The 22,446-nt window shown below is 35.4% G+C and overlaps 3 protein-coding genes across 6 annotated transcripts; 1 reads left to right on the top strand and 2 right to left on the bottom strand.

Annotated features, from left to right (window-relative positions):
• Positions 1-7,852: 7,852 nt before the first annotated feature.
• LOC111383336 lies at positions 7,853-11,084 on the top strand. Of its 3 annotated transcripts, none has more exons than XM_023007428.1 (5): positions 7,853-8,274; positions 8,577-9,181; positions 9,533-9,869; positions 10,369-10,450; positions 10,579-11,084. In XM_023007428.1, exons 2-5 carry the CDS (start codon positions 8,644-8,646, stop codon positions 10,603-10,605), a joined length of 984 nt encoding a protein of 327 aa, XP_022863196.1. In that variant the 5' UTR covers positions 7,853-8,274; positions 8,577-8,643; the 3' UTR covers positions 10,606-11,084. The 3 variants fall into 3 exon arrangements, with proteins under 3 accessions (XP_022863196.1, XP_022863194.1, XP_022863195.1); XM_023007426.1 differs by having other exon boundaries at positions 7,855-8,274; positions 10,621-11,084; XM_023007427.1 differs by having other exon boundaries at positions 7,855-9,181; positions 10,621-11,084.
• A 1,482-nt stretch (positions 11,085-12,566) lies between these two features.
• On the bottom strand, positions 12,567-19,081 carry LOC111383332 (heterogeneous nuclear ribonucleoprotein A1-like 2). Of its 2 annotated transcripts, none has more exons than XM_023007421.1 (14): positions 18,832-19,081; positions 18,542-18,656; positions 18,338-18,427; positions 17,609-17,674; positions 17,435-17,500; positions 17,209-17,294; positions 16,857-16,902; positions 16,717-16,771; positions 16,160-16,236; positions 15,692-15,830; positions 15,481-15,608; positions 15,304-15,408; positions 14,707-14,844; positions 12,567-12,987 (listed from the first exon to the last, which is right to left on the bottom strand). In XM_023007421.1, exons 2-14 carry the CDS (start codon positions 18,560-18,562, stop codon positions 12,850-12,852), a joined length of 1,155 nt encoding a protein of 384 aa, XP_022863189.1. In that variant the 5' UTR covers positions 18,563-18,656; positions 18,832-19,081; the 3' UTR covers positions 12,567-12,849. The 2 variants fall into 2 exon arrangements, with proteins under 2 accessions (XP_022863189.1, XP_022863190.1); XM_023007422.1 differs by having other exon boundaries at positions 18,820-19,047.
• A 569-nt stretch (positions 19,082-19,650) lies between these two features.
• On the bottom strand, positions 19,651-21,960 carry LOC111383334. Its single transcript, XM_023007424.1, has 5 exons — positions 21,652-21,960; positions 21,048-21,241; positions 20,915-20,948; positions 20,139-20,731; positions 19,651-19,939 (listed from the first exon to the last, which is right to left on the bottom strand). The coding sequence occupies exons 1-5, from the start codon at positions 21,941-21,943 to the stop codon at positions 19,703-19,705; spliced, it is 1,350 nt and encodes a 449-aa protein (XP_022863192.1). The 5' UTR covers positions 21,944-21,960; the 3' UTR covers positions 19,651-19,702.
• Positions 21,961-22,446: the final 486 nt, after the last annotated feature.

Consider the following 22,446-nt stretch of genomic DNA (forward strand, 5'->3'; position numbering starts at 1 on the left):
TTAGAGGGGTGCAATCTGTAGTCGGTAATCTGGATAGGGCATCTGCAACAGCATTGGTTTTACCACTCTTGTATTCCACCACAAAATCATATCCAAGCAACTTTGATACCCATTTCTGTTGGGCAGGGGTTCCAATCCTCTATTCCAATAGGTGCTTCAAGGCCTATTGATCAGTTCTGACCTTGAAAGGTTGCCCTAGCAAGTAGTGCCTCCATTTCCTAACAGCCATCACCACAGCCAATAATTCTTTTTCATAAGTGGATAGATTTAAGCTTTTACCTTTTAGAGCTTGACTTAAGTATGCTATAGGTTGTCCTTCTTACATGAAGACAGCTCCTAGCCCTTCTCCACATGCATCACATTCCACCACAAATGGTTTAGAGAAGTTTGGTACCCTAAGAACTGGGGGATTGATCATAGCTTGTTTTAATTGATTAAAAGCCCTTTGTGCTTTCTTTGTCCATACAAATGAGTTCTTCCTCAAGAGTGCTGTCAGGGGTGCTACAATTATTCCATATCCCAATACAAATTTACGATAATACCTTGTGAGAACTAGAAATCCTCTTAGGGCTTTGGGATTTGTAGGAACAGGCCATCCTTGCATGGCAATTATCTTTTGTGGGTATGCTTTGACTCCTGCCTTAGAAATTAGATGCCCCAAATATTCCACCTCCTTGCTTCCAAAGGTGCACTTAATAGCCTTAGCAAAGATTCTGTGAGACTATAGAAATTCTAGAACCATCTTCAAATGCTGTAAATGCTCCTACAGTGTCGAATATCATCAAAAAACACAAGAACAAACTTCCTTAGAAAAGGGTTAAATACTTCATTCATTAACCCTTGAAACGTGGAAGGAGCATTGGTAAGGCCAAAAGACATTACCAAGAACTCATAGTGACCCTCATGGGTCATAAAAGAGGTCTTGGGGATATCTTTTGTATACATTCTGATTTGGTGATAACCAGAACGTAGGTCCAACTTAGAGAAAATTTCAGCGCCATATAATTCATCGAGTAACTCATCTATGTTGGGAATAGGGTACTTATCTTTGACAGTATCTCGGTTTTAAGCCCTGTAGTCCACACACAACCTCCATCCTCCATCAACTTTCCTCACTAGTAAGACTGGTGATGAGTAGGGACTTTGGCTGCTCCTTATAATTCCACTCTCTAGCATTTCAGCAACTAGTTTCTCAATCTCAGTTTTCTGATAATAGGGGTACCTCCTAGGAGGAGGCAATCCATGAGGTTTAGAGAAAACCCCCTTAAACTGTTACAGCAATTCTTGTATCATAGGATCTGGTTTGGTCGTTGTACTGTCAGCTACCCCACCTAACATTTGGATCCAAATTTTCGTTAGTGTTCCTTTAAGCTGCCAGTGGTGTTCTTCTTCCTCCAAGACCTCCTTATAGGGTTGGATCCCTTGTAGTTGGGACTCTTCACCCTTAAGAATAAACTACATAGTGAGGTTAGAGAAGTTCCATACGATAGGGCCCAATTGCTTTAACCAGTCTAGCCCTAAAATAACACCACAGCCACCTAAAGTTAAGACATATAAAGGAGCCTTAAAATGTAGGTGTTGAACTTGGAGTGGAACTGCCTTACAGTAACCTTGGCAGGGAAGGCTATCTCCATTAGCCACTCTTACTGCCAGCCAACTCTTTTCCACTGACAATTGTGATTTCCTTGCTACATGTATATCCACAAAGCTATAAGTACTTCCAGAGTCGATTAGGATCACTACCTTCTACTGGTTAATGCTCCATTCTACCCTCATGGTTTTGGGGGCAATGGATCCTACCAGTGCATGTAAAGAAATCCCCAATAGCTCCCCTACTACTTGCTTTTCTCCAGGGTTCTATTCAGCTTGTATTATGGCTAGGCTACCCTCATTTTCCCTAGGTTCATCCTCAGCAGCTTCCAGGCCTTCTAATAAATACAGTTTAGGTTTACTGCATTTATGTCTTGGGCAATATTTTTCATCACAGAAAAAGCATAAACCTTTACTTCTCTTTTCATCCATTGTTGCCTGGCTCACTCTTTTAACTGGAAAGGTATTTCTTTTGGGTAGGAAATTTGGGTTTTGTGGCTGTTTGTTTTCTGGTTTGGGTAAAGGTGAGGGTAATCTGAGAACAGGGGCTGAGGATATGGGTTTAGGATTATATGTGGGTGTAGTATGGGTATTTCTGAGATTTATTCCATGACCTCTCCTACTCACTTCCTCTTCTTGCAAATTGGCTAGTCCAAATGTGGCTGAGAGTGATTTTGGGTTAAACATAGCCACCATTATTTTCAAGTCATCCCTGAGGCCACTAATGAAAGTGCTAACCCTGAATTCCTCTATTAAGCCTGTAATTCTGTTGGAAAGTGTTTCGAACTGAGTTTGGTAGTCCTCCACAAACCCAGTTTGCCTCAATTTAGTTAACATCCCCACTGGATCCTCAAAGGTTGAGGGTCCAAATCGCACCTTAAGTGCAGACACAAAATCATCCCAATTACCCATTAGGCTAGACTCTCTTAACCAACAATACCATGACAATGCTTTTCCTTCTATGTGAAAAAAAGCAATTTTGTAGTTTTTGATCTTCTGGTGTGCTAAAATAGGGAAAAAATTGTTCTGCCTTAAGTACCCATTCCGTGGGCTCACTACCATCAAACTTAGGAAATTCAATCCTAATTGTTCTAGCTTGGATACCCCCTCCCTCTTCAAATAAAGGATTTGAACTAACCTTGGATTTACCAGATTTCTCCTTCCCAACCTTTGTTGCCAACTGGTTATAACTGACTACAAGGTTATTCAATTGTTGTAACACTGCATCTAACATTTGTTTTTGAGCTGCTTGTTCTTCTTGTAGGCGCGTTGTCTCCTCCATCAAGGAAGTGACTGCCTCAGATAACTGAGCGTGACAAGTACCATCAGCCATGGCGCAGGACCTGGGCTCTGATACCACTGTTAGGAGCTGAACTAGAAGATAAAAACAAAGATAAAACTTATGGCTTTCGAGGAGCCACACCAACACAATTTGTACTGAATGAATGTTTCAATGTCTTTGATTCACATAGCAGAATACTTAAATAAAGGCTTACAATAATTGACACTAACCCCCGTACTAAAATGCAAGACCCACAATACAAAATGAAAGTGGCCAAACAGCTCACTACTTGACCAGTTTAGTAAAACAGAAACATGACAAAACAAACCTTAAATAAATAACAAATGACTAAGACACCCTAACTTTCGGACCTTGACATTTGATTTGAGCCCACATCCTCAATTGTGAATTTAGGAAAGGGTTGCAACTTGCTCCAATATCCATCTCTAGATTCCCAAATTTTCCTGCAAAGAAGAGCCATCAAAAGTAGCCGAAAATGAAAAGTATGTTTGTATGTGTTATGTGTTCCAGAGGCCTTAACCACTATTTTTTTTGTAAGCAATGTTTTCATTTTTCAATAATGCTGTTGTTGTGAGGATTCTAAGTTTGTTGATCTAACATGGTAATTTGGAAATTGAAATTTTGAATGGGCATGCTGCACATTGATTAATGGATTCCCCGTTTGACGTCACAGTAGTTTTTTCCATGATTCACATTTGACTTGAATTGTTGTTCTTATCTTTGTTAAATTGGATAGAGAAGTATTAAGAAAATTTGGGAGTTGCCCAGTTGGATTTGGAGAAGATGGCTTCTTGCCTCCTTCATGATTGTTGGCTATGCTAATTGTGGTTATTTTAGAAAAAAATTCCCATTGATTTCCTTTTACTAGACCCAATCAAGGCATAATGGATTCCCAGACAAAATTCACATTCTGCTTTCGATTTGATGACTTGGGAAGTTTTTTCTGTGTGTTGCGTGAATCAGTGAAGTCTTTGACTAGAAGGATTGATGATGAGGAATATATTTAAATCTAAGTTGAAGCTAGAACTTAAACTTCTTGTTTGATCTTGTGTATAACTTTTTTCAGACTTGACCAATTACTAGAAACAGGGTTCAACATTGACAAGAATGATTACTCGTAGGACTCGAAGTATAGGTTCTCAACATAATTTGTTGCTTAGGGCCTCCATATTCTCAGGGCCGGCCTTGCCTCCACATTTTGTCTCACAAGGTATCTTTCATAACATCGCTTCATCCAAAAAATCTTCCTTAAAGAACGAATGATTTGATATATTTGTAGGATTGCAGCAGATACACTCCAATCAACTTTCTGCTTTTCAAATAGTAGGCCTAAGCTATAGGATGGCCACTTTTCATAATCATTCAGTGACACCTTAACCTAGGTCAACAGAGGCGAATCTTATGACGTGACACATTGGTCGTTAAGATGATGTCACATATCATCCATCTAACTATAATCACTTCTCCTCTTCTACTATAAAAGCTCATACTTGATGCCATTCAAAGGTAATGTAATTTTACACTGTGATGGTTATATTCTCTCTTCAAACCCAATTACCATACACATTTTCATGGTTCTCGTTCATTATCTAATCTACACCTAAATACACTTATATAGTTGATTAACTTGATCACTGGAGTGCTCACGATCGCCTTTTCCACTTCCAGAGAATATCATGTTTACTTAATGTTAGTCCAAGTGTGCAAGATCTTGACATGTGGACGAGAGTCGAGTCAAAATATGTTGGCCATGCTATCCAGTCGAAAAATGATATCAAAATAATTATTGATATATAGACTAACATATAAGAATTTGGGTAACCGTGCTAAATACCAACTCTTTTTAAAATATAGAAGTGTCATTTTTTCGTAAAACAAATACTTGGGTTTGTTTAACTCAATTGCCAAAAAGAGACTTGTCTTCTGTTAGCAAATTCTGAATAAAAAAAAAAAGGCTTCAAACAAGATCAATTAGTCAATCCAAATAAATAAGTTAGTAAAAAAATGAATAATCTATCTAGCATCAGTGGTGTTGAACATCCGTTTAGATGTCAGCATGTGATATGTCCAATTAAATGGGTCATAATTCCTTGTATTTAATTAAATCTGTAAATTAATAACACTAGTATTATCACTTAAACTGATGTTAAATACTAATGGTGCTAAATAGCATTACTTAAATAAAAAGTAATCTCAAACTATTGATGCTATCATAATCAAGTATTTTAATATTAATTGCTATTAGATGGATTATGATGGGATTGGCAATATGTTATTGTCTAATTCAAATAATAAAGTGTGAATGAGTCAACGCTAAATTCACGAATTTCAATCTAGAAAATTGATTAGAAGATTAAAGTGTGTGGTATTCAATGTTTTAAAGTGAAACATGTTTATGAACATGGAAATACCACGTATTGAATTCTCACAAAACAAAGAATATTATTAAAAGACTTATACTCATCACACAAATTGCTGCTTTAATAAATTGTAGATTTAATAAATTATCTTGGACGGTCAGGAAAAAAAAATGAAGAGAAAAATAAAACAAAGAAAAAAGAATGGAAGAAAACAGGAAATTAATTAAGAAAATTCTACTTGTACATAATTATTGCACATAATGGTGTCCATAATGTGATTTGACAATCATCCGATTGTTAATATGCAAGTGTGAGTTTTGAATTAAAGGTTGGATCCAATGCCACGTGTAATTATGGACACCATTATGTAGACAATGATGTACATATAGCACTTCCCAATTAATTATGTCATTATCGTGAAGTCTTTATAGTAAGATGTAATGAAGGTGTACAAGTTATTCCCAAAAAATATCTACGATTCGTTCAAATTAATGCTACATGTCATGTGGAGAAAATTAGGGCATGATACCTATTTAAATTTTAATATTTATTATTTTTTCTTTACTTAGCTAGTCTGCATATAATTTTGTGTTTATTTTTGTGGTCGACCTAAAAGAGAATATCTAAATCATAAAGAGAAGTTTAATTAAAAAATAAATAAATTTAAATTAAATAACAAAAATAGCTTCATTTCAAAATTGCTGACAAAAGTAGTTATTCGATTTCTACAACTAATCAAAATTTTAAGATTATTATTATTATTTCATTGAAAGTTTAGGTGAAAATAAAATAATTGAATTCCATTAATAATGTTTTAAGAAATATGAGAAAAATTACAGTAAACTTGGCATTTGCATCTCCATATTTTTTTATTTCGCACTCTCCAATTCACCTCCCAATGTATGTGCACATATTGTGTCATCGCCCCCAGGGTACATCTTCAAGTGGTAAAAGGGGAGGGTGGAGAAATCCAGCTTTACTTGAGGCTGCCGCGTCAAGGGTTCGAATCTTGAAATATGGATTTGGCTCTTGGCTAAGTGCAAGTATACAAGCAGTCTTCCACCCTGTACCCTTGGAGGCATAACCTGCGATTTACTTCTCTCACGATACTTCAGGGTAAGGGCGGTGGGGGACCCTTAAAATTGGGGTTCAACCTTTTTACATATTGTGTCATTAACTGTAAAGACTTAACATAACAGTTTATATTCAAATGCTTTATTAGAATGAAAATAAAGAATTAATTGCTGCAGACGGCGCAAAATACTATTATTAACCATTCATGGAGTACAAGATACATTAAATATTTTATTAATCAAATTAAAATCTTATAAAGAATGCTCAATAATTTGTGCAACGTATTAGATTCACATGATGCAATGCATTTTACTTACCTCAAAAATTGGATAATATTTTTTAAAGCCAAGTTCACAAGATTTTTCCTACTCAATTTCTGTATTCGAAATCTACCTTTCTTGGGTCGACGGAGGCCCAAACCAAATCCATATACACTGAACAAAGCGTCAGTGTATCCGAATGTAATTAACAACCCAAAAATGTTTTTACCATTGGAAAACTTTGGGGGATTTGAGATTTATTTATAAAATTTTAGAGCTTTTATTTTTTGGAATAGATTATAATTAGTTTAAATTATAAATAGATAAAATAAGTGAGTAAAATTTTTAATTCATGAAACTTATGAATAAAAAGTAAGTTTGACCGATTATACTTATAAAATAAATAGGTACCAAACAAACATTTAATAGATATTATTGACCCATATATTTCCGTTTGATTCTCATTAAATTCAATTACATTACATTTAGGCCTCGTTTGGTAGGGATTTTTTGCCCAAAAAAATTGATTTTTTGACCGTTATTTTACTATTCAAGCCGTAATTTTTGACTTCTTCTCTCACATGTGGACCCCATTTTTCTTCTAACGGACAAAAAATCAATTCTCAAAATCCCTACCAAACGGGCCCTTAATTTTTCTCTCTCCTATTTTCAACTACACAATCTTTCATTAAATAATATTACACGTAAATCGAAAAAAAATTTCTTCTTTTTCAACCACTCATTTTATTGGCATTTTTTTTTTATCACAACATGGATCCCATATGTGAAATTTCTGGCAAAAATCTGTGAAACAGTTTTCTGTACGCATAGCATTTTTGTATCAAGAGTCTGTTTGTGAGTGATTTTTTCCTCCAAAAAAATGATTTTTTGACCGTTATTTCATTATTCCGGTCGTCATATTTGATTTTTTTCTCACAAATAGACTCCACTTTTCTCCTAACGATCAAAAAATCAATTCTCGAAATCACTCCCAAACATGCTCCAAAATAAGGTGAACACAAGATTATTTAATGTGAGCTTTTCAAGAATTCAATTGTATTGATGGTGAACAAAGTTTTTGACTCTTTTAACTAATGAGTCCATATATAATGGTAGAACTGAACTGGAGCGAAACCAGTCCCATCTGATTCTAATATATATAACAAGCAAGAATGAAATTTTTCTTAAAAACATAACATGGAAGAAAAAATGCAATAAACACCGAATTTCTCAAAAAATCCATACAACATCCCATAAGGGACCCTAAGTCTTTGTCACATGGGACTGCATTCTAGTTTCAGACCACCTCTGCCAACTCTACCTTGTCTCGTGTGGACAAAATCTGACCCTCTTTTCCTTCAACCATTAATTCACCAGATTCAAAATGGAAAAACTCTCTCAAATCTGAGTCCTCGGAATAGAAGCAGAAACCTGTACATATTTCCTCGAAACACACAGTTCTATTTTCCTATTCAATTCTGTGAATAAACAATTCTCTTTTGACCCACAAAATACAAAAAAGAAAAGCAAAAAAGAAGTTAATCCTGACCATTATTGTTCTGCTTATAGTACATACAGAAGTGTAAACAAGAAAGTCTTCAAGAAGAAAGACAAAAAGGAAGAATTAGAAAGTGTAAACAAGAAAATCTTCAAGCTTCAATTTTTATGAGTTTCGGACCAATCAAAGGTAAGTTTCTGCATATCTTCAGTTTCGTGATTTTTATTTTTCACTTTCTGGTTTCATCTGTTTTTGTATTATGTGTGTGAAGCTGGAAATTTTGGATTCTTAGGAAAGAAATAATAGGACAGCTCTATTGAAAATGAAAGGTGGGATTTTTGTGCAGTACTGAAAATGAAATTTTTGGGTTTAAAAATCTTATAATACAAATATTTAGTCATTGATACAGTTGGCAACACTTACAAAGTTTCTGTTTTTTCAAGAATTTTGGGTCTAACTATGTATCTATTTCCTCAATGAAATTAATTAAGTCAAGGACAGCTTAAATTGGAACAATTAAGGAAGCAATGTTGCCTATGTTGATTTAAACTGACGACTATGAAGAAGAATTCTGCTTCGTTAAGAAATTCGGGTGCATATACCAGCCCGGGGACGCCGGAGTATGGCGATAACAATGTTGGGGGAATTTCAAAAGGTTGGAGTTCCGAGCGAGTTCCAATCCCTACGAATAGTAGCCGGAGGCATATTAATGCTGCTGCATTTATGCCATTTAATGGTGGAAGGACCCTTCCTTCAAAATGGGATAACGCTGAGAGATGGATTACGAGCCCAGTTTCGGGTTATGGTGCTGGTAAGTCACCGATTGTGCAACCTCAGAGGCGGCCAATGTCGAAGAGTGGACCATTGGGGGCTCCAGGACTTGTGCCGATGCTCGAAGGTGGGAGCATGAGGAATTTCGTGCCCAATTCACCACTTACGACCGGGGTCTTGGTGCCCGATGGCTTAACCATTCATTATGGTGCTGGCATTTCTGCAAAATCGAACTCTTTTTATCCTGAGAATAGCATGGTTCGATCCACTTGCGTGCCTGGCTTATCGGATATGCTAAGTGAATCTTCGATGCCAAGCCCCCAAGGTATATAGTTCTTTTTTCTTTCCGGGCTCTGTATGTGATCAAATGCACAAGCTTTGGTATAATTCAATTACAAACATACATAGACAAAAATGTTGCTTTACGATTTAGTTAACTGGGACTTAAGTTTTCTATTCAGTTGAGTAATATATCTACTTTCTGCAGATGCTGCAGCAGTACTTGAGTTATCATGTAACTTCGAATTATTTGCGTGTGAATGTACCTAAACCCTGATGATGAATTGAAAACGAGTCTTGTTAAAAATGGAGTCAGAGGTGCGATTGGTTATACGAATAAACTATTTATGCTAACTAAATATCTGTTGTTTTCATCATTGATGAATTGAATGGTCAGATGATAAACCAGATAGAACCAAGAAGGATGAAGCTATAGTTTCATGGGATATTTCAAATAGGGATATGGCAACTCAGATGAGCCCGGATGAAAGCACCCATTCTTCTTCCAAAGGAAGGTTATCATTCTCTGGTCTCCCTATTTCACTTCCAAGATTAGTAGAGCCGCACAGCAATCATTCAGTGAAAGACGAAGTCAGGGACGTCCAGGTAGACAAAAGTGTCACTGTAGCCAGGCAGTCCAAGAAACATGGATCAAGAAAGATGAGAGGTTTGCCAAACGCTGCAGATTTACCTTCACAGTTGGATGTTGCAGATGCATCAAATAGCATGTCAAGGTATGCATTTTTTCCCTCAGAACCTTAAGGACATATTTAGTATGTAGTACTAGACTCGACAAAATAAGAAATGAGATTTTAGCTTATTTTTCTTCTTTAAGCCAGTCTGCTACTATCCAATCCTCTCAAATAAACACGTCATGAGAGTTGAGGACCATTAATTATTGACTTAGCAGAAAAACTCTCAATGCCTGGTATAAAATTTCACCTGTATATAACAGTAAAATTGTTTGGAAACCACATTTTGTGTATGTAATAAACTACCTTGATCTGATCCTGCAAAGCAAAGAATACTTCTCAATATGCTGATAATAAAAAATGACTAATTATTCAATGACTTTTTGTCGTCGCAATTTATTTACTATCTCGATCAGATAGTAGTACTTCTTATCATCCGTTAAAATTTGCAACTAACATTACAAAACAGTGAATGAGGGAAATTGGTTGTTATCCAATCAAAGGATGTGAGTGATGCTTATATTTCTTTGTGTTTGCGCAGGCTGCAAAGAGAGGAAGCCAAGATCACTGCTTGGGAGAACTTGCAGAAGGCAAAAGCTCAGGCAGCAATGCGAAAACTCGAGGTTCGTCCAAAGTCAACTCTACAAATTTTTAAAGTCGAACGTTGTAGTTTTTAGAGTGCACGTTGAATGCAAAAAATAAATATAACAAATGCTTAGAGTTACGATATCTCGTATAATTTACTTATCAGGTGATGTTGGACGACCATGGTCTCTGATAACCTTATATCCAGGTGAAACTTGAAAAGAAGAGATCGGCATCCATGGACAAAATCTTGAAGAAGCTGAAAACTGCTCAGATGAAAGCACAAGTCATGAGAAACTCATCGTCCAAAAACCATGCTCGGCAAGCTCCAAGAACTTCTAACAGACGGTTTTTCTTCTGTACATATGTCAGGATGGGTTCTCTCAGCAATTGCTTTTGCTGCCATGGAAACTAGTCCCCACTTTATCCTTCTCTTATTCATTATTCAGTGATGCAGCGCGTCATTAAGGAAATTCAGTCCAAAATATATATCATTTTGATCTTTATGATTGAGAATAGTTAGCAACTCGAGTCATGTTGACAAAATGACTAGAAAATTAAGTTTTGTTGGCCAACTATATAATCAGCGGAAGCAGCCCAGGGGTTGTATGGTAAAGGAATAACTTTATTTGAATCTATAAATATCTGGGTACAAGACTACCTTCTTTTCTACTTTATCTTTTCCTTTTTAAGTTGAAAAAATAAAATAATATGAAACGATCAATACTGACTAGTTATGTACTCAATATCAACGCTTTGCAACTTTGATTGACAATACTGGAAGGAAAAGAAATCCAGTGTAAACATTCTAACAAACGCACAAATCTACTCATCTCAAATTCTTCTGCTGGATGCACGTTCGGCTAAAATTGCAATGGAATTTCATAACTTCTCAAAAAGTACAAATGAATTAAAAAAAATAAATAAATAAATAAAAATCATCCTCCCTGACCAATCTCATCCATCCACGCTGTCAACACTCACCCCCTCTCATCCTAACACACTGGTAACCGCGGGTGTAATATATGACGTAAATTTTTATTAAATATAATAATAAGTTGATCTCTTTAGGTTTTATAACGTCGATAATTTAATTAAATTAGTAGTGACAATGAATGAAAAAAATAGTCTATTTTATTTAATAATCAAATACTAATTAAGTCATGTTTAGCCCCTATTTGATCCCCATTATCTGGAAATGAAAATTGGGAGAATAGTATTTTTTAGAAAATTAAACGGTTGAAAAAGAAGGAAAAGTTTTCGATTTACATGTAATATTATTTTATAGAAGATTGTGTGATCAAAAATAGGAGAGAAAAAAATGAAATGTATTATAATTTAATTTAATGAGGATCAAACATGGGCTAAGCCAATGTTCGACGGCAGAGGCTTTAGAAATTCGAGATATTAAGATTCTTATTTCAAAGAAAAACATTTTTTTTTAAATTTCTTCTATAGGGGCACGTGTACTTCCATATTTTATACCATAATCCAAAACATTTGATTAATAAAAATCACCCGCCAGAAAATGGTATTTGATTGCAAGTGGGGTGAATCAAGATGCGTGGGATGGTGGTGAACTTGGTTAGGAAACATGAACATTTCTAAATTATTATATAAATATATATACACACACACATTAATAGGTATTTAATTGTTTTAAATGAAATTTATTTACACTTTCGAAAAGTAATGAAAGTTTTTGTATTTTTTATTATTTTACTGCTTTCTTTTCTTTTATTTATTTAAAGAGTGCAAATCCATCGTTTAAGGCTCAAAATCGATGGAATTACAAACTTCACTGTTGAGCATGGATCGTGTTTATAAAAATATTAAACATATACTTGTTACATTTTGCAAAGATCGAGAACAAATAATGCAAATTTCATTATTTTGATTGAACTTCATTTATAAACATGTTCAAATATACTTTCTTTTCAAAAAAGTTTATTATTTCGAAGTAACCTACCAACAAACAATATAACTTACTTCAAAAATTTATTTACTTGTAGATAAGCTTAAACAACATGCAATTAATCAGAATAACTTAAAAATCCAAAAGATATTTCTTTCTTCAAGTTCACAGTAGTGCAATTATTTATGACTAAGAAGATCAAACGTAACCATATGATTCTCAAGCCTTGTGGCACAAAGTAACAGGAAATGGAAAGCACGCTTTTCTTAAATAATGAAATAAAAGCAAGGTTTGTCTACAAATAAAAGCTGCTAGCACAGAGTAGAGTACTACATAAAAGAGGTATAAATAGTCTGATTTTAAACAGAGACAATCCAGAACAATAAACATTGTAAATTTGGAAACATTGTCTGATAGTTAATGATAATTTCAACAGTCGGCACACTACCATTAGCAGATGCACCGAGGCATTGTGTCATTAAAATAATATTCAAATACAAATTCAGCCATCCCTTCCGACCTCTAGTAAGGCCTATACCTGTAATCAGAACGAGAAGGCCTTCCACCACCAAAGTCGCCACGCATACTACCACCCATGCCACCACGCATACCAACACCACCCATGCCGCCGCGCATACCACCACTCATGCCATAGCCCCACTGCATATCAATAGGAAAAAAGGGTTAGCATTATAGTCCAAAAACCAAGACATAGGCATCAAATGGCCCAAATCATCTAAAACAACAGGATAATTAACACAATTAACTCCATGGCAGGTGTTCAACATTTCATATATTACGATAGTAGACTGTCCTAAACAAGAGCTTAGAATAGGTCATAAGTATTTATGTTTCAACCAGAACATTGTTATTGACAATCCTCTTTTATGTACTTATTAAAAGTGCAGTCCACATTACAAAGTGAAATGGCAATAACCTTCCCCTTCTACTTATAGATATGGGGAAAGAGAACACATGCTATCAGATTATAAAATAATTATTTTTTTAAAATGGCAACATTATTTGTAATTTACCTCCTGTAATGTGATTTTAAGTCAGTCATTCTATGATTGCTATCATCACTGGTTCTATCACTATTCATAGATCTTGCATTAGCAACCATTCCTGAATGTGCCCAAATTTTTTCAAATGGTTAACTGGTCTTCAAACTTAGGTAACTCAAGTACATGTTCATTTCTTTCTATCACCTAAATCCATATATTCTCTTGTATAGTCTGTACGGAATGTAGTTATCACTGTAAACTCATTGTCCTTCAGGTCCCACCACAAACTTTAATGCTCCTTTTTATTAACCTTGATCATAGCCCAGGAGTACACGTGATGTGGCCAAACTCTCTAGGGTTAACTTAGCAATCTTAAAAAATAAATCAATCTATCGGCCAGTAAGGAAAAACATCACTCCCATTTAGCCTATTTTTGAAAGTAATGAAGTGCACATCCCTCTTCCTGAAATAGGTTTTTGGTACAAACGAGAACATAAACCAAGAAAAATCTAAATTGACGCTTCAATATCATCTTATTCTCAAAACCAAATTCCCTGCGCAGCATGTTAAAGGCCGCACGACCCTTACCTAAATGTCCATTAATATTTCAAACCGAATAAAAATTTCTCCTTCCTATAGTTTCAATTAGTACTAATTCCTCCATATCATCCTAAAGTTTCTTCTTAATGCAACTCATAATCCCATTTGTGATTGTATAAATCCTCGAACTATTTTATGTGTTCATTTCTAACCACTCTTTATAGTACCTACATTATCTCCTATAACAACTTTAATCAATATAATCCTAGCTATCATCAAGGTTGCCCAGAAGGTATTGAATAACAACCGCAACAACTCTACGAGTTTGATAGAAGATCTTAAAAATGGAGAAGAGAAATTAACTGTCTCCAGACCATCCACACACCACATTTAGACTTGGGAACCTGTCATTATTGTCATCCGAAATGAGATTCCAATTTCCACAACCAATAATGCAAAGTAGAACTTCTAGACCTATGGTATTTCCTTAGAGAAACCATTGGATATTCCTGTAACAATAGTAACATTCCACATCTCTCCATGTACTTGATTGAAAATAATTATTTTCAGCATCAGAATTCCATCCTCACAATGCACTTTAATCAGGGCATGCTTTAATCGAAAGGAACATGATCACTCTGAAAAACTTAATGTTGGTTTTGATTGAAGTAATTAAAAAGCTACAACCTTTAAAAAGGCAAATTAACAAATAAGAGAAGGATAGCTCCATGAATCAGCAGGGTGAAATGGAAGTAGTAGTCAAGTTATGTTCTTGATGATACACAAAACAGCTTATTAGACAGTAACACGGAACAAATTATAAATCCATACTTACATCATCAAAATCCAAGCTCCCATACATCCTGCCATAGGAACGAATAGGTCCACCATACCCGAATGGTTCAGGATTGTTCATCATGAAATTACTACTGGGGCCAGCATCATCAATTGGTGTAGCTGAATCTATTGCAACCTGTAAGACATCAAGAGGAGAACTGTAATATTAACTATTTACTACTCACATTGCCATTCATTTACAGCTTTCGGTAAGCATTTTTCAAGTACTAGAACATAGAGGTATTAAGTTATATGAATCATGATACATGATGAGAATTTAGACAAGTAATTTAAAAAATTTTAAGTCAGGAGAAAGGAGGTTGGTATAGATTTTTATGCAAATATCACTAATTTAACATGTAACTTGGATTCTCTAATACTTGGTTGCCTCAAGATAAACGAGAGTACATTCACTTCATGTAAGAATCTTTTGTTTCAAGTCCAGTCACATCTCAAGGGTTCCCTGTACTTAAAAGTATAACTACTTCAGCAGGGGATTTACATTTCTATATATTCAGCAAAATCTTTAAGGACTTCTTATCAAATTCTTATCTGCAACACACAATGGTTTGCTAGTCCAGATAAGGACACCAACCTGGTGTCCACATATTTCATGAGATCTCCGAGCTACACGATCTGCAACACCATCTTCGGCAAAAGTCACAAAACCAAATCCCCTGTGACCCGTTCTCTTGGGGTCCTACACAAAATAACAAGACTGCATTATAAACATTAATCTATCTAATTGTTAACTGCATCAAGTCAATGTTACCTTTGGAACATAAACATCTAAAATACGACCAAATCTCCCGAAGTACTGACGGAGATCTTCTACGCTTGCCTCCTGAGGAAGCCTGCCAACAAAAATCTTTTTGCCCATTCCAGGAGCTGTTTCTCCTCCTAATGAGTGATAATTATTAACTTGGGTGCATTTAGCTTATATTAAAGTGATACAAGGAAAATGTGTAAAGTAATTAACTTACTTCCATACATAGGACCGGAATGATCATACAAGGTTGGAGCACCAAGTGTAGCATATCTAGTTGCAGAATGCATGTAAGCATTATAAGCACCATAGCCACCACCCTGAGGCATTCGACTTATTGGTCGGAAGTCATCCTCCTGTTTAGAGTATAGGTGGCATATGAACAAGGTTAGTAATAGAGTATTAAAAAGTCCAACCACGTTTTTTCTGTCATAACTGAAAAAATTCCAAACAGCCGAACTGGAACCCTCCCTCCCTCCCTCCATGGGTGCACAAATATGCAAAAAAAGAAGGTCGAAGTAGTGGAGAGAAGAAAGCCCGGGTGGTGGTGGTGAAGTAGGTAGCACATCTAACTAATAGCTAAAACTATTACAGGCTTATGCAGGAAAATTATGCATGCATAGTTCATGAATTGAAAAGCCATTCACATCACAATAAGAAAATGCCATGTGATACTGAAAGATACCTTTGGGGTTGCCCGATCCACGACTACAGTAGAACCTCCCAATTCATGGGTTTCAGCCATCAGATCATCAACTGCCTCTGTGAAAATATTAGAATGAAGAAAGGATTTAAGTTCACAGCAAACAATGTTAGTCGTCAAAAACTGCACCTCATGCAGACAAAGAATTTCACATTCGACGGCTTATATATTTCTACCTCGTTGATCCCATAGGTTTATAGCTTCAGGGGGCGGGGTGGGCGGGGGGGATAACTAGACAGGAGTAGGCAACAGAAATTGGTCAGAAAAAATATTCTCCCAGAAAAGCTATCCTTCTCGACCCTTTTGACAACTGACATGATTGGTTCAATTCAATCTTCATATGCCCATCAAAACATAAAAAATAATGCCAGAACGAATGTTTCTTCTCACTATTCCCCAGTCATTCATTTAGAGGATAGAATTTGGACAAAATAGTATGACGATCTAAAAAAGGGCACATGTAATAAGTCTAGAGGACAGAACAGCTGCTACAACCACTAGAAACCACACACCAAGAAAAAACATTGAAACTGAATTACCAGCATTTGCAAAAGTGATAAATCCAATCCCACGATGGCCCTTGGCAGTTGGATCCTGACAATAAAAAATGACATGAGAAGCTACAATAAAAATGCAACATTATGTTTGATAGGAATTAGGAAGTTAGAGAAATACGAACCTTTGGCATGTATAAATCTGTTATGTCACCATACCTCTCGAAATGACTACAGGAGAATGCACACAAAATTTGAGACTTCAATAAGAGTGCAAATGTACAAAGACGTAACAGATCATCAAATTACGAAATATTTTAGATTCAAACTCAAGCCTATGTTTGAGCTCCATTTTTCCAAAAACTCATTTTGAACCACACATTTTTTCATAAAATAATTTTACACATAAACCCAAAACTTTTCCATATTTTTCAACCACACATTGTCCAAAAAAATCACTATTCCAAAACCTATTTTCCACCAAAAATGGGGTTCAAACAAGGCATAAGTCAATATGGAGTAATACAGAAGAGATACCTTCTGAACATAGCTTCAGTCACAGATGGTGAAATCCTTGCCACAAAAATCCTGGTCACTTTACTTGGTGGAGCTCTCATCTCCTCCTATAGTATAAGGTTTGAAAGAAACACCAAGAGTTAAAATGGCATAGCTTCTAAATCTTGTAGAGCAAATGCTCAAAGTACAAGCAAACGAAATAGGCAATAGTATAAATTAGAATAACTGGATGGCCAAAGAAGGTAACCTTTGGTGTGGCTATTTTGACCTCCAACATTCTATTACCAAGGACATGCTCGCTTGTCAATGCAGCCTACAAAATAAAATGTAACTTCCCTCTGAATAAACAAATAGAAAAAATGAAGCAAAAAACAGAGTTAACAAGGAAAAGTCAAAGCACAAGCCAGTCCTAGATGAGTACCTTCGCATCCTCAACTGCTGCAAATGTAACATATCCAAAACCACGAGAACGACCAGTGGTCCGCTCCTGACATCACCAATGCAAAGAAGATAACAAGTCTCCTCCTGACAGGGCTTATTATGTTCATACTAGAGTGCGTTTGATTGCCAATGTTTTTTATGAAAAATGTTATTATTTTATCCAAATTCTTACTTTTGTACTGTTTGATTGATATTTTTTCTTACTTTTTGTCACGTGATTATATTTTCCTTGAAAACAAGAATAATATTTTCTTTAGGGGACTGAGTTTTTATTTTTCAAGTAATTATCTCTCTCTTTCTCTCTCGTCTACCTACCAATAAAAAATTGACAGATATAGCATTTTCTAGGTTGAAAATAAAATCAATCTATACATTTAATTGACAATTTCCATGCAAATTTCATACTCACAATCAAATAAACCCTTAGCAAATTTCAGCTGAGAAAATAACCATTTTCCCACCAGAATGACAACAACTTTTTGATGGATGCTACTATTGTCCAATCAAACAAAGCTACCCATTTTTCTCAATCTTAAATAGTCCAAAAACTATTTAGTGGAAAAACAATAAATTTTCCATTGCTTCTGATTCTATAATCAGAAACCTGAATTTGTGAGACTTTCGAAAACATTTGCCATCCTCTAAAGTATAAATGCATTTCTATTGACAGATTCAAGTATAATACAATAAAAGCAGATTTCGTACTAACCTTCATTACAATGCAGTCCTCTAAATCCCCAAACTTGCTCATGTATTCTCTGAGTCCTTCTGTGTCCACATCCCATGGAATGCCCAAAACCTAAAAGTAACACAGATGCACTTTATACATACTTAAACAACCGCATATACCGAATCAAGCACAACCACAAAATCTACATTTCGGAAAGTCAGATGCGTGAAATTTTTGACTTACGACAAGCTTTCGGTCAGACATGATGAGATCAATCCGAAAATTTCTGGAATCAAGAACAGCTCTCTCGAGTTTACCTCTCTCTCACACCAACTCTCAATTCGCTCACGCACTCTTCCTGCACACAACAACAATAGACACACCTCTTTCTCACAACACACAATCATCATCATCATATACCAAATCAAACTCACCGTCTAATCTCTGAGTTAAAATACCTAAGAAAATAAAGTTCGCAAAAGATAAAAGAAAATTATTAGAGAACAGCTCTGGGCGCTCACGTATTCACTGACCTTTCGAACCGATTGAGGATTTTCAAAACCCTAACTCGCTCGCCCACTCGCTCTCTCTCCCCTCTCCACTCGCGCCGCTCGGTCCCCGTAACTGTCCGCTCTGCTGATCTATTCTCATCCACGCTTCGCGACTTCAATTTTTATCATACACGACAGCTATTCGTAGAAGAAACGATTTCGGGGAATCTAAATCCCTATAATGCCCTTTAACCTATTATTCCCAGTTTCGTTAATATTAACGTAGGAAAATGAACTTTGAAATAGAGAATTTTAGGAGATTATATGATTAAAAAGTATGAAATAATTTTACGTGTAAAATATTTTATTTTGAAAATGTGTAGCTAAAAATAAATTTGTAAAAAAATTGGAATTAGCGGTAAACAAATGGGGGTTAAGTCAACTCGATTTTGATTTTGCAGTTTGTTGATTTATTGAAAGTAGGAATTGAGATGCTTGTTGAAGAGTTTAGCCTTCTTTTCCGTAGAAAAATATGATACTATATTCTTATTTAAATTTATTATCTTAAAGTATATAATTTAATAAATTGTATTGAGACAAAAACAATGGAAGAAATTATTTAGTATAAATATTAAGATGAAACGACCCCATTTAACAAATGAAAGATCCTAAAATATTACACAATAATATTATGATATCACCGGAATATGAAAATGCTTTCATATTTTATTAACATACGTTAAAATGTATACAATACACATACATCATTAGTTTTCCAACATCTCTACAGTCAATATGACCATATCGATATGAAAATTAACAATAAGAAAATAATCTAGTTATCCACTATCATTCATGAATTAATAAATAATTAACTTTTTAGAGCTCATTATTATACATTATCGTACATTCACTAGTAGTTTGCCAATCGAGTTGCATTAATATATTCTTGTGGATTATGAGCAGGTAAAGCAGGGAATACTGGTCCAAACAGTCGACTCATCTTCAGTAGTAAACCTTCCTTGTACTCTAATCCATATATACGAGGAAGAATAAAGCTTCTCGCCAGCTCCCACAAGGCATCCACCCTCCTCGTAACAATTGACATAATGTCACAATAGTTCTTTTCATATAATTCTTCATTGACATCCTGAATCATATAAAGAAATCGATCAACCAGCTTGATTTCTTGTACTACATAATTTTATCTTATCTGTCCTAAAAAATATGAAGATAATAGTGTCAAAGAAGTCACGTCCAAACCCAAAAATTCAAGGGGCCCGTTTCGGACCTCGAATCGGACATGACCAGTGAAATTGACACCACTAGATAGAGAGCAGGTCGTTCACCTTTCTTTGGTAAAAGCAATCGATGTAGAGACATGTCCCGAAGTGCTTATACATCAGCACGGAGTTATCATAAGGCAGCCGAGGCACAATGTCATTACTATAAATAAACCTGTAATACTTGACTCCATAGCGTTCAAACTGCTCGTCCATAAACCTTCCAAATTTTCTGTCTCCGACCTTCGGCTGGCCAAATGTGTACACACCTTCTAGTCTTTTCAGTACAGAATCCTCCTTGAGCTGTACCAAAGCCGCAGGGAACAGAATTGCAAGAGCCCCACCTAAGCTGTGGCCAGCGACAATAAATCTGGTCCGATGATTAGCCGCAAAATGTCGTTTTAGCTCTTTGGTTATGGTACTATAAGCCCCACAGTGTCTAAGCGGACTTCCATTGAATTTCAGGCCAAGAGCTTCCATGAAACCACTGTGGACTCTGCCTTTAATGCCGTTGTATTTGTACCACGATATGTCAAGGTCTGTAATCCAGTCATTTGCATTGAAGGGTTCAGTGCCTCGGAAAGTCACAACTATCGTATCAGGATTAGTAGTTTTATCATGGAACATGAAGCCTTGTGTTGTATATTTTTGATGTCTCTCTGCCAAACATGAGTTTATTGGATTATTAGCAAAACATTCATATAGCTATACTACAAAATCAAGTTTATTGGATTATTAGCAAAACATTCATATAGCTATACTACAAAATCAATGGTAATATACTATGTTTTTGTGAAGAAGAGCCACGTCGATTTAGTATTTTTTTTTTTTTCCCCTCTTACCATCAAAAAAATCATATGCTCCCAATAATTCCATCTGCATGAAATCGCCAAAAGTTTATTCAAGTCACTGTTGAACGCTCAATATAAATGTAACAGTTTAAACTTTTGGACGAGACAGTTCATTATATACTACCTTCCATATTTTTTCAACCACATTTTGTATGAAGGTTTTGTTCTCGTAGGCTATTTTTGAAGCCATGGCAGTGAGAGCTGCAAAATACTTGCTGTCCCCAGGTTTGATTTTCCTGTCCAGCTCCACCCTTTTGTCTAGAAGCCCAATAATGGATAAAAAATTGGATAATCTTTTATCAGGTAACTTCATCTTCCCTGTATATATGGCATACATAGGTAAGTCAGATGATTTTTTTATTTCTTGGTATCGCGTTAATGTTGTTTAACATAAAATTTAAATAAATAAAAGCGTCCATTCTACAATTGTTTAAGCTTTAAATGAGATGGTTGAACATGTAATAAACCAGTCATGGGCTTGTGTTACGTATCAAAGATTAAACTTAAATAAATTTATGTCATCTCTGCGTGTTTAAGCTTGTAAATAAGGTTACTGAACAATTATCGCCATTGCAATGTTGTACTAGGAACCTCCAGGAAACGATAAAGAAACAGTAATTATTAGATAAATTGCTTTTGTGTATGATTGTTTGAAACAATGTGCATCATAAATATAACAAAATCAAAAGTACAATTAAGTGCCAAAATATGTTAAAATACAGACTAACCTCGCAATAGACCAGACAAGAACTCTCCAAAGTTATTTTTATTTCCTAAAATGTTTAGCACCGTCTCCATTGTTGAACCTAACAAAGACAATGGCCTTCCATTGGATTGAAGAATCTTCTGTAAGAACATAGAAACGAAAATAATTCCTCTTCCCTCAAGAATTGCTGGCTTCACTTCATATTGCTCCACAAAATTTTTGACCCCTATGTCTTGGGTGAATGGAACACAAAAAATGTCTATAAGGCTAGCATCACGTGGTTTCAGTAACAGATACTTCGTTCTCGTAATCATGTTTGAATCGAGCACGAATAGGTTGGGTTAATTGGTTAATGTTAAGTTCAATGTCCAGCCAAATGGAGTATTTTATAGATCGACATGTAGGAATCTTTAGCTACTTTCCTACCCAAAGAAGAAAGCCCTCGTACAAAACTCATCGACTATGTTTTGCAATGACAAACAACATGACATGCTAAAGAGAGATACTAATTTCGTCTTTATAACGAATAATCCAAAAGTACTAAAATCATGTGTTGGTGTGGTAGATTATACCGTATCAAACAAGAAAAATGGGTTAAAATCTTGTATTTTGGGTTAATAATAATATTCCTTGCACAAGTTGCTATTGCTTTGCTGTTGAAACTATGTAGATATTCTACTACCACGTGATTTTCTCCCAATTCATGAAACACAAGGTTTGAGCATAATATCCTCTACAGGAGATCCCAAGAGTTAACACTAGGGAATTAGCTATGTGACTTCCCTTTGTCACACTTCCTTTATTTAGTTTCCTTTTT

Source organism: Olea europaea, unplaced genomic scaffold (genome assembly GCF_002742605.1).
Source record: "Olea europaea var. sylvestris unplaced genomic scaffold, O_europaea_v1 scaffold2661, whole genome shotgun sequence".
Classification (NCBI taxonomy): Eukaryota; Viridiplantae; Streptophyta; class Magnoliopsida; order Lamiales; family Oleaceae; genus Olea; species Olea europaea.